At 58.3% G+C, this 11,862-nt stretch overlaps 1 protein-coding gene across 2 annotated transcripts in view; it reads left to right on the top strand.

Annotated features, from left to right (window-relative positions):
- Positions 1 to 2,083: 2,083 nt before the first annotated feature.
- Positions 2,084 to 11,862, top strand: part of LMX1B (LIM homeobox transcription factor 1 beta) — a 79,652-nt gene continuing 69,873 nt past the window's right edge. For both annotated transcript variants that reach the window (XM_037798588.1, XM_037798587.1), the window contains exons 1-2: positions 2,084 to 2,428; positions 3,254 to 3,440. In XM_037798588.1, the coding sequence (XP_037654516.1) occupies positions 2,290 to 2,428; positions 3,254 to 3,440 (326 nt within the window). In that variant the 5' untranslated portion in view covers positions 2,084 to 2,289. The remainder of the gene's footprint in view (positions 2,429 to 3,253; positions 3,441 to 11,862) is intronic.

Genomic DNA, 11,862 nt, shown 5'->3' with positions numbered 1-11,862 from the left:
CACACACACACACACACACACACACACGCAAGGGAATCAGGCCCAAATTCACAGACACACTCAGAACTCATAAAGTCGCAGGGGCAAAGAAATGTGCGTGCACAGAGAAACTGGTGCACACATACGCGACAGCCTCAGAGGCGGGAGCGCCGGCCCGCACAGACACACAGAGATACCCGCCGACACACACACACACACACACACACACACACACACACACACACACACACACAGGTACTGGGGAGGGGCGGGAGCCTCTAATCCTCCACAAAGCCGGGCCCCTCCGCGGGGCCCCGCGGCACAGGGGGCCACTTCTGACCAAGCTTCCCGCAAGCTCCAAATCCGATCCGCCCTCTCGCCTCCAGCGGGGTCAGGGGACACGCCTCCCCCCCTCCCCGGTCCTCCGTCCCCGCCCCGCTCCGCGCCGCTGCTCGGCTCCGGGAGGGGACGGGGTCCCCCGGCAGAGGCTCCGGGATCAGCCTGCGCCTGCCGGGGATCTGTATGCCGGCTCCTAAGAAAGTGTGTCTCCATCGGGGCCCCGGCGCGGTGGACTGTAGCCCGACGCAGCCCGCAGGGCACGCGGCCTCTTGCACCCGGCGCGGGTGCCAGGCCTAGTGGGTGCCAGCCCGGCGAGAGCCCGAGTCGTTCGTTGCTCTCTAGCTGCCCAGGCCCACTTTGGCCAGGCTGGTGAAGGCGCGGCCCACCGACCCCTGGCCAGGTTTCTCGGCCACCAAAGGGCGCCTATCCCAGTGGCCAGTCGGGTTTCCCGCGTGCGGCTGACCACACGTCGCCCCGGGTTTTCGGCCCGAGATCCTGGAACCACCACTCCTACCTGCGCTCTTTACTCCACACCCTGAGAGGTCCGACTCTCGCCCATTGCCCTCGCCCCAATCTCCTGCACTGGGATCACTCTTCCGGACCCAATCGTCCTTCAGCCTCCGTCGCCAGAACCCAGCCTGACCCTTCTCTCCTGCCCAATGCCTCCCATCCTCGATCCCGAAGCCTCAACCCCGCCTTCGGCCCACCCCTCCACTCAATCTCTACCAGGCCTGAAAGCCTTCCCTGGGTACTTCATCCCAAGCTCGGGGCCCAACACCCCTCTCCTTGGGCCAGGGCCCCCTTTGGCGAGTCCGGGGCCAGCAGCCCTTCCCTCCTGCCCGCTCCCGTCCTTCCATCCCGGAGCCAGCCCTCTCTGCGGACCAAGCCGGCCCCGAGCAGGCGCAGCCGCCCGAGGGACGCCAGTTCAGCAACATGCGACCTACCTCGGCCAACAGTCGGGGTCCCTGGGCGGCCCCTCCTGGCTGGCGCCGTCCCCTGGCGGAGCCGCTGCGCTCCCCGCGATCTGTGCAGTCTGGTCTCGTTCGAGGCCACTCCTCTTAGCGCTGGATCTTTACAAAATATTAATAATAAAGAAGGCAAGAAAGAAAAAAGAAAGCCTTCATTCCCCAACTCTCAAATCAATTTTTCCAAGGGGGTGGGGCAGAGGGATTTGTTTCGAAGGGGACCCAAACTTCTGCAAACGGCCAGCGGGGCGTCTAGCGTGGCCGAGATGCGGGGGCCCGTGTTCGGGGTCCCGCGCGGCGCGGGGCGCAGGCTGGGGCCGCAGGGAAGCTTCCCGCGGGGGGGGCGGCGACGGCACTATTTGACGTGGAGCCGCTGGCTCATCCCGGCGCAGGAATACGAGGCGCACCAATGAGTTCAAATGTCAGGAAGTTTGAGGAGGGGTGAGGCGGCTCCCGGGTCGGAGTATCCCTCCGCCGCCAGCCCCAGCTCTAAACCGAGCGGCTCCGCGGGCGCACCATGGCACTGGAGTAGTGCGGGGTGCGCGCCCGGAGCCCCGCGGCCCGCTGCGCCCCGCCCGGGACCCCGCTGAGCCGCCCGCGCCCCCCCAGCCCGCGGGGCCGCCCCTGCACCCCCGCCTCCTCCCCCGCCCGCCGCAGCCGCCGCCGCCTCCCCCACTACCGCCTCCTCCTCCCCGCGGCTCCGTCTGCCGCCGCTGCCGCAGCCGGGCTCCGGGGCTGACAAGCAGGTGACAGGGGAGCCGGCGCGCGTGGCCGCGAGTGCCCGGGAGAGAGCGGCGCGGGCTGCTGCCGCCCCGGCCCGCCCGCAAGACGCCGGGGCCGGGGGCCAGCGCGCCGCTGCACTCTCGCAGGGGATTGTCGGCGGCCCCAGCCGAGCCCCGCGGGAGCCGTGCCTCCCCGGCTCCCGGGCCGCGGCGGCGGCGAGCGGGCAGGCGTGCGGACGGGCGCACAGCCCGGACGGCGGGGCCGGCAGTGCGCCCCGCGCCCCATGGATATAGCAACAGGTCCAGAGTCGCTGGAGAGGTGCTTCCCCCGCGGACAGACCGACTGCGCCAAGATGTTGGACGGCATCAAGATGGAGGAGCACGCCCTGCGCCCCGGGCCCGCCACTCTTGGGGTGCTTCTGGGTGAGTGCGGGGCCAGATTGCTCGAGTGGTCAGAGCAGGGGACAGGGGCGTCGTCCCGCTGTGGACACAGGCATTCGGGCCAACAGATAAAGGAAATGGATTTGCAGGACGTGGGGACCCAAAGACAGGACTCCTGGGTGGATCACCAGAAGGGCAAAAACCACACCTAGACAGGCATCCTGAGGGGACAGAGGTGTGCAGAGACACCACCAAGGAGGAAGGAGGACGGGACAGGTCCAGCCGCCACCCACCCTCTTAGCAGGCTTAGATACTAGAGCTGCCACTCTGGGCGAGTGTGGGAGGTGGGTTGCAGGGGTGATGGAGGACCTAAGTCCTCACCTTAGCGAGCTTAGGAGAGGTGTCAGGTCACCTGGGAAGAGGGGCTTCTAAGAGAAAAATGTCCCCCGGGCCTCCCAAACCAGAGGTCTTGGAGAGACTAGGGACAGAAGACCAGGAACGCCACTGCGGGTTGTGTCGGCCAGCGAGTCCCCCAGCCTCACCTCGCCTGTCTCTGTCCCAGCCGGCTACCCGGCGCCGTGCTCGTTTTCATTTGTGTTAATATTCTGGGCGTTGAATGTCTGGAGAAGGGGAGAGCGCAGCACTGAGCCAAGGCTCGAGGCCCGTGGCCTCTCCCCGCCGGGATCGCGGACTGGGACGAACTCGCCCGGGCTGCCGGCTCCTGGCGCGGCGGCCGGGGAAGCTCGGGCGACGCTTCAGGGCCCCTCGCCCTCGGGGCCGGGAGCTGCGAGCACCGTACGGCGGGGACTCGGGGCCGGTAGATGACCCGCGGCGCTGACCGCCCGGTTTTCGCCCTGTGCGCTGCAGGCTCCGACTGCCCGCATCCCGCCGTCTGCGAGGGCTGCCAGCGGCCCATCTCCGACCGCTTCCTGATGCGAGTCAACGAGTCGTCCTGGCACGAGGAGTGTTTGCAGTGCGCGGCGTGTCAGCAAGCCCTCACCACCAGCTGCTACTTCCGGGATCGGAAACTCTACTGCAAACAAGACTACCAACAGTAAGCGCCTTTCCTCCTCCTTCCCCGCCGCCGCCCGGCACTCAAGCCCGGCCACCCCCCTGCCGGGCCAGGCCCGCGCCCGCTTGCCGCGGGTTCTGCGCGCCGCTGGGCCGCGCCGCTCCCGAGGCTCCGCCGGGCTGCGCGTCTCGCGGCTGGGGCGTACCATCCCAGCCTGACCGGCGCTGATGGGGTGGCCTGGAGCCTCCGAGAGGCCCCTAGGTGCCATCCGTTGTTCCGGAAACCTGTGCTGGCCACTGAGTTGGGGCTCAGGACAAGGCCCCGAATGACTGGGGGACGATGTGGCCATCCTCGCCGTCCTGGGACAGGGCCTAGCTCCACCGAGGACCGAATTGGGGACCTAGAATTGATTTCTCAACGAAAGAAGTGCCTTTTAGGGAGCCAGGCCCTGGCCTTGTGCTTTTCTAATGAAGGGTCGGGTTTGCTAGATGTGGAATTTCTGAAGCAGGTTGGTGGACTATGGGGGTGCTGAATTGGCCTGATCAGCCAGGGAGCTTCCTTCCACCAGGCTCCTTGCTGCACTTTTAGCCCCTGATGGAGAGAAAAGAGTGTCTGTCATCCCCAAACTGTTCCATGTGGGAATTTTGCACTTATAATTTTTGTTGGTTGGAGAGTCAGAATCTAGCAAGAGGACCTTAAAAGGTGGCACACCGCAGTCTGGGGCTCCTTGTGGGGTGGGGAACCAATACAGTTCCAGCAGGCTTTGTTTCATGTGTGTTGGGGGTGGTAGGGGGGTGGCCCATTTTGCCCTGGTGTAGCCCAGGCCTTAGGGTTGAGGCCAGAGACTGTGGGTCTGGACCTTCCTGCTGACTTTTGTTTCTATTTGAGACTATGGATTTGTGTGGCAAGGGGCTGGGGACAGATAAGAGTAGGTCAAGTATTTTGCTTTTGACCTGCTGGGTTTTGTGGCTGGCAGCAATTGGAAAGGAGGCAGTGAGGCAAGAACTTCCCTCCCAAGCTGGGGGTGTGGAGACCCCCAGAGGGACTTGGGAGGGACACATGGATGCCTGTGAAAACTTTCTTTCAGTAAATCCATGAGAATCTTTTCAGATGGGGCTGCAGGGTGGGCGGACTGCTCTGGAGGTTTGAGGCTTAGAAAAGGCAGTGTTTGGCCAAGCCTCTGGTGATGAGTGCAGCCTACCTGCTCTGCCCAGGGACTGTCCCCAAATCAGGGCCTGAAAGGAAGTGGAGCAGCTGGGGTGCTATCCCCATCTCCTCAACTGCTTGGCTGAGGCCTGGTAATAGTGGGACTGCAGGTAAGAGCTCCAAAAGGTTAAGCTAGCATAACCTGGCTATGCTCCCCTGGACTGGGGGCCTAGCAGGAACTGCTTTTTTGTGCCTTGTTCTTCCTGCCAGCTGGGGGCTCTGCAGGCAGGAATTGGGGTCCAGTACAAAAGATCAGCTCTTTTGCTGTCCCAGAACCCATCTGAGGCCTGCCTCTGAATGGAGTACCCCAGATTTTGGCACACTAACACTGCTTAGGTTTGTGCTGTACCCTAGACTGATGTGATTGTAGTTCCGGAAGAGGGTGAGTTCATCGGTCAACTCAGCCACAGCCGGGCATGGAGCAACTCAGATAAAATGAGAAAGTTGTTTGGTATAGATGGGGGTGGAGGCTTTGGACCAGCACAGGAAGCTGCCCCTTTGCAGAGCGCACCCGCCTCCACCCGACTTGTGCCCCTCGCCCTCCTCAACTTGCTCGACCCCTAGCTCAGCTCTGGTGGTGCCACTTCTCACCCAGCTCAGCCACCAGCCTCCATGACTCAACACCTGAGGGCAGGGGGCCATGGGAACTGGAAATGGACCTCTGACTCATTGGTGCAGTTTTGGGAAAAAAAATTGTAACACATTGGAAGACCCTTTTCAACCTCTTGTATACATTACTCTCCCTGTTTATTAAGATTCTCTTTAAAACATGGAAAGGATTACCCCTGGTTCTTCTAACCACAGAATCATAAAATCACAGAATTTGAGTTGAATGTTATCTCTGAGGTGAGCTGGCCAGCCCCCTCTTTTACAAAACAATGTGTGATTCCTTTGTCGAAAAACGTTTGTTTAAAAAGAAAAAGAAGGTCGCCGAAGAGCCTGCTTCTTCCATGCAGTTCGGGTTTGTTTGCAAGTGAATTTTGGGGCAGAGCAAAACACTCCCCGAACCGACTCTGGGTCTTGCTGGGCACAAGCCTACAAGGGCGGGCTTTATTCAGGCGGCTCACGGTCCCCTCCTCCGCCCTCGTCCCCTCTTTCTTTCAGTATCGCCAATTAGGTATCTGCAATAGGCAGCCCGGCTCGGGTGTGCTTGGGGAGGGGGTATTGTTACCAAGACAATCCCGGGGACAAATAGGGAGAGCGAGCGCAGCGAGGCAAGCAGGAGCTCACTGGGAAGCAATGTTCTTTGCACAATAAAAATGCATTTCACAATTTTTTTTTTAATAATCGAAGATGCATATTTATTGCTTCTGTGCTTTTCAGATGGAATGGAGGCAAGAAGGCGCAGAAACGTGCCTTCTTGATTTTGTCGAGCAGTATTGGGAAATTAACGACCCCCCTCTCCACCAAAAACTTGAGGAAAAACGTGCCATCGCGGTGTAGAGCTGCGGAGCTCGGTCCTAGGATAGAGGTTGCCATTTTACTAAGCGTTTCTTCCTCCTCTTTCGGTTTGTTCTCAAAGATCCCAAACACCCAGTAGTGCAGAGTTATTTTACGCACGACAAGGGTGATTATTTGATGTTCAAGCACACTCAATAGTAGTTGATAAAATCTATTCGCACTTTGTAGACCTGCAAAGCGGAGCGCAGGCCGCGGCGGTTGAGCATTTACACGCATAACTCGAAAGGTCTCCTTTTCCTCCGTACGTGGTTTTTTTTTTGGGGGGGGGGGGCCTTCTTAAAAAAAACAAACAAAAAATCCCTTCAGATCGTTCTCCTCCTGTGCCTAAACACTCCAGCCGCTCCGCAACCCGAGCTCCTTTTCGGCCAGAAAACCCAGTTAGAAACCCGGAGACAACGCGGCCTCCAAATGCAAATCGGGAAACCTCTCTCCTTCCTCCACCCGGAGAACGCACGAAAGAAATGACAACAGCACCCCGTCCCCCCTGTTTTTTTTTTGGTGGCTTGGCCAAATAGAATTATGTAACTCTCTTTTCTTGCCGTCTGTCTCTCGTCTGGAAAAGGTTTGTGTCCTGAGGAGGTGGCGAATTCCTGGAGGAGGCTCCGGAAGGGGGGAGGGTCGGTGGGAGAGTCCAAAAATCTGTCACAAAATGGAGTCTAATCGCTTGTAGTACAGCTCTCAGATCTGGCGACCCGAGATCCGTGTGTGAGCGGGAGCCTGCGTGCAGCGGCGAGACGCGGGACTCCCGCTCCGGCGGGGCGCCCACCTCGCCGTCGGCGCGGCGCGGGGGCCGTTCCCCGAGCCCAGACTGCCTGGGGCGGCCTCGCCTCCCCGCAGCACCGAGTGCAGGGTCTCCGCCGAGCCCGCCAGTGTCCCCTGGGCTTCTGCCCAGGTAGGATGCGCCCACCTCGGCAAAGGGTAGGGTGGGTGAGGCTTTGGTTGAGTTTCACAAAAAGTCGCCTGAGTCCTGGAGAGCTTTTTTTTTTTCCTTAATAAATTTCTCCCTGTTGGAGGTGACTCCAGGGGCCCACCCCGTTCTTCCCAGCACATTCCTTTCCTTGGAAGTGTTTACACCGGGAAAGGCCTTCCCGGGAGGCTCATCTCTCCTCTGAGCACTGGCAGAGTGCGGTGTGGCCCGCGGGGAGAGCAGGGTCCGGCTCCAGCCTTCTCTGGCTTCTGCTTCTCCCAGCTTGGGAGGCCTCTCGCATAGGCCTTGCTGCGTGGTGCCGGGCCCTGCCAGCACCCCTTCCCCTCTGGGTGCCGCAGCTGAAAATGGCCCCCTGTCCAACTAATTCAGGTCTGTGGACATCCCTACCCAAAGCCTGGGCTAGAGGGCCTGCCCTAGAAACGGGTCTCCCGGGGAGGAGCCGTTGCTTTGCCTGGGGCCTCAGGGTTCACTCTGCCTGCCGGGTCTAGGGACGCTTTGGCCCCTCTGAGGGCACCTCTCCGTTTAACCCCAGCACCTTCGCTGCAGGCAGAAGGTAAGTGAAGGCCCTTCGCCTGCTGCTGAAGGGAGGCATTATTCACAGCTGACTCCTGGCTCACCCTGCATTCCCCAGGCCCCGGGCTGGTGTGGCTTAATTTGTTTGCTGGATTTTTCTCGAGTGGGGAAAGCAGGCTGTACAGATCTCCTCTGAGGTATGTGATCTGCGACTCTTAGCTCCCTCCTGCCCCATCCGTTGACTAGGAGGAGAGGAAGGAGCCGTGCTTAGGAACCACACAGCCCTGGCACCTACCTGAGCCTCTTCGGGAAAATGGGAGCCTACCCACATGGGGGGAAGCACTCTTATATTTGAGATATGGTGCCCCAAAGGACCTGGCATCTTGCCAGGTATATTATTAATACTCTGGAAATTATCGTTTCTATTATCACCATCAGCATGGCAGGGAACTCCTTGTCTCCAAGGACACACAGCCAGACTACCCACGGGCTCCATGTCTGAGGTGAGGCTGGCACGCTGGGCTAGCCATGAGCCTTTACATGGGGATCTGGATGAAGGGCCCATCTGGGGGAACTGCTCCCTTTGCCTGAGTAGGGCACTGGATGGGTCCTGCCTCCCTTGGCCATGGAAAGAGCTTGAGTCAGACCCGGCTTGTCTCCCAGCCCCACCACTCAGCAGCTGTGTGATCTTAGCCAAGTGGCTACCAGTCTCTGAACCCTGGGTTTTCCATCAGCAAAATGAGGATGATGAGATCACTGTGTAGGGTGGTTGTGATGATTACACAGGGCATGGGGCACCTGGTGGAGCTTCCGTAAATGTGCTGTTCTCCACTGGATCCATTATCCTTTCCTGCATCTCCAGAAATGTGGAGAAACTTCTGATCGTGTGGGGGAGTACAAATGCCAACTGTGTATGATTGGGAAAGGCAGGCAGCAGGGTGGGCCTGACATGCTGGACTGTTTCTTCTTGGAGGGAGCGGGTGTGCAGGTTGGTCCAGAGCAGTATTAGTTCCACCGGGGGACAACTGGAATATCCAGGGTCTGTGTAGTTTGCAGAAGCATACTCAATAATATAATTTCATATTTGGAAACCTGTCTGTGCTCATTGCTTTTGTGATGCAGATGACAGAAAATAAAGTACAATCAACATCTCAGGCTGATGGTGAGATTTAGAAGAGGGAGAACATGGGGGAGAGATCTGGAAATCTATATATCTCTCAAAAGGAAGTAGAGGTTTAAAAAGTCAAGAAAAATCAGCCCAGGAGGTCCAAGGGAACTTCCAGCCCAGGCTCTGCAGCCTTGTGAGGTGTGGGCTCATGGTGGACTGGACGTTGCTGCCCCCGGTAGCTCCTCTGTCCTGCCGCTGTGGGGTTTTAGAAAAAGAAAAGAAAAACCCTAGTCATACTTTGGCATCAGTTGGGCTGAGAGATGGAAGATACTCTCAATGACATGAGTTATAACTTCCAATTTGTAGGACACCACAATCAGGCTTTTTTGGAAGAGGGAGGTAGGGAGGAATGGTCCGTTCCCTCTGAGGAGCCGCGTGTGAGCTGTCAGTCCCTTGGGGGTGCAGGAGGCTCCAAGGCCCTCATTGCTCCGACTGACCCAGCCGGAAGCTCCCCCCAGTCCTCTCCAGCCTCTAGATTCTGTGCTGATGGCAGCAGAGAGCAAAACCAAAATTACATATATTTATTGCCACTAGAGTCAGGAGTGGGGAGACGGTGGTGGCGAGGGGGGCAAGGCTGAAAACCATATTTGAAAAAGTTGATTCACAAAGGCAGAGGAAGCAAAGTGGCAGACGTTTGCCATTTCATCGACCGGCTGGTGTTCTCCATTCATGTCATAAATGTCTCCTGTCATTTGATGCCAAAAGCAACATGATTTGGTTCCCTGGTGGCCTATAGGGTTTTTCTTTTTTTTTCAGTAAATGTTTATTTGTTAATAATATACTTTAAACAGCCTTGCCTCGACCTCAAGCCTCCTGAAGCATCCATCTTCTCAGAAAAATCTTTCAAAGTTTGTGTAATTTGGGGGGGAAGGTGTAACTGATGGGGCAGTGAAGGGCCTGTGTTTACTTTCACTACTGCTGCAGCATGGGGCGGTGGGTATAAGGGTCCACTGTACTCCGAATGGCAACTTTCTTGGGTTTCAGGACTGGCTGACTGCACTTCCTCGCTGCCCTTTACCTTTGCTTCGCCTGGTCAGTACAAATAAATTTCTGCATGGGCCCTTCCTTTGTTATTCCCTCCAGGCAATATTGTATTCATTCTGTTCAGTCTGTTGACTGGCAGCCGCTAGGCTTGCCTGCTGACCCTGGGGCCCTGGAGCGACCTGGGGAACATAGGGTTCTAGGAGATGTGTGGACACATTTGGGTGGCTTTGTCTCAAGTGGGAGCCCTGCTAGGGCAGTTTGGGATCGAGTGTGCTGGCTGATGGCAGAGCACACCCGGCTGGCTGGTGCTTGGTGAACTAAGGGGAAGTGTTTCTGAAGGGAAAACCCGGTTCCTGGAGTCTGCTTCCAGAAGAAACAAAGATGTTTGCCTCCTGGCCAGAGGGTGCTGTGAGAAGCTTCCTCGGTAACTGGGGAGGTTGCCAGCTGAGGAGGGTTCTGAGAGCTGCGCAGAGCAGGAGACGCTCACCGGGGTTGTCAGGGGCGAAGTGACCAACGAACACCTGAGGAGAAGCAGAAAGATGAACTGAGCAAGCTGGGCACTGTGCTGCCGGGTCCCCCCGCCCCGCCACGGCTCCTTGCCCAGTGCTGCAGCAGTGATGATGGGAGAGGAGGAGCAGCACTGGGTGGGGACGGGCTGGGTATGACTGCCGTTCCCCGTTCTCCACCTCCCACTTTCCGCGGGGACTTGGTGACTGTCGTCATGTGACTCCCGCATTGCTATAGTTACTCAGCTACCGGGGTGTGGGCACCAGCCCCAGGCTGGAGCTGCACAAACCCGAGGAGATCACAAGGACCAAGGCACCCCCAGGGTCACCTCCTCCATATGGAGGGGCCCTGCGTGGGGCTCTATTTCTCCAAAGACAGAGTGAGATTAGGGGACACAAAATGCCTCGGCCGCTCAGTGACACAGGCTTTGGGGAAGGACTGACAATTTTCCTGAGCCTCAGTCTCCTCCTCGGTGAAATGGGGCTAATAATTCCAATCTCATAGGGTTGCTCTAAGAATAAAGTGAAAAACCCAAAGGTGCCAGCCTGCATTGGGCATTCATTCAATGTATGTTTCCTTCCTTACGCAGGGAAGTAAGCCTGAAGCAGCTGGGTCTGGCAAGAATGCTTTGTCTGCCCTGCGTGGGAGGCCAAGAAAGTGCAGCCTCCTAAACTGGCCTTGCCCACCCCCCTGCACCCACCCAGGTTCCGGGTCTGTGTTTTGAAGTTTTCCCTTCCAGAGGGAACAGGGACAGCTCTGGCTATTTGAGAATGCTCCTTGAAGGCAGGCAACAGCCTGTGGATGGGCTTCCATTGTTACTCCTGAGGCATATATGTCCTGTTTTTCCCATCCACAATTCTGTTCAGTTTCTTGAGCGGTAGCCACTGAACCTACCCTGCTGATCCTGGGACCCTTGAGGGGCTGGGGGTTATGGGGCTCTGGGGATCTCACGCAGGGACAGTGTGTAGGTGGGAACTTGCAGGAGCAGAGTATTACTGTCCTGGGAGGAACAGCCCACAGTGCATCTAGAAGGGAAAAGAACTGGCATTTGTTGCGTGCCTGTTATGTGCACTGACCTTATGGCCATAGCTCCATTTACAGCTGGGGAAACTGAGGTGTAGGAGTTTAAGTAACTTCCCCCAGGCCCAGAGTTTCTCCATAGCAGCTTTTCCCGCAGGCGGATGTAACTCCGAAAGAGAGGATCCCTAAGTCCCCAAGTCCTGACCTTCCGGAAGCCCCAGGTGCCTGCTCTGAACAGCGCTTTTTGGTTCCTCCTAGAGCACCCAGACTTGGGAAGGAGGGAGAGTGTCACTGCCTGGGGGTTGGGCTCCCTTCCCTGAGTCGAAATGCCCCCCTGCAAGGACCAGTCCTTGCTAGAGGAGGCAAATGGTTAGAATAACTGCCTTCCCCGGACTAGAGCTCCCTTCGCCCGTCTGGGCGCGCGGGCGGGGCGGCATTCAGCGGCCTCCATCCGCGCCCTCCTCCAGGCCCATATATCTGCGGGTTCCTTCTTCGCGTTCCTTTCCCGCGTGGGGCAGCTCGGTGCACAGGCTCCTCGGCTCCCAGGCTCCTCGGTCGAGCCGCGGGCGCCAGCGGTGGTTGATGAATTTCGGTGTCACCAGGGGTTTAGCCCGGATTTGGGAACCGCGCGCTCTAATACGCGCACACGGTCCTGCCCTTTCTAAAGCGCAGCCCTT

Source organism: Choloepus didactylus, chromosome 10 (genome assembly GCF_015220235.1).
Source record: "Choloepus didactylus isolate mChoDid1 chromosome 10, mChoDid1.pri, whole genome shotgun sequence".
Classification (NCBI taxonomy): domain Eukaryota; kingdom Metazoa; phylum Chordata; class Mammalia; order Pilosa; family Megalonychidae; genus Choloepus; species Choloepus didactylus.
The sequence above is the reverse complement of the archived record's forward strand: the minus strand, read 5'-3'. Positions and strand labels throughout refer to the sequence as shown.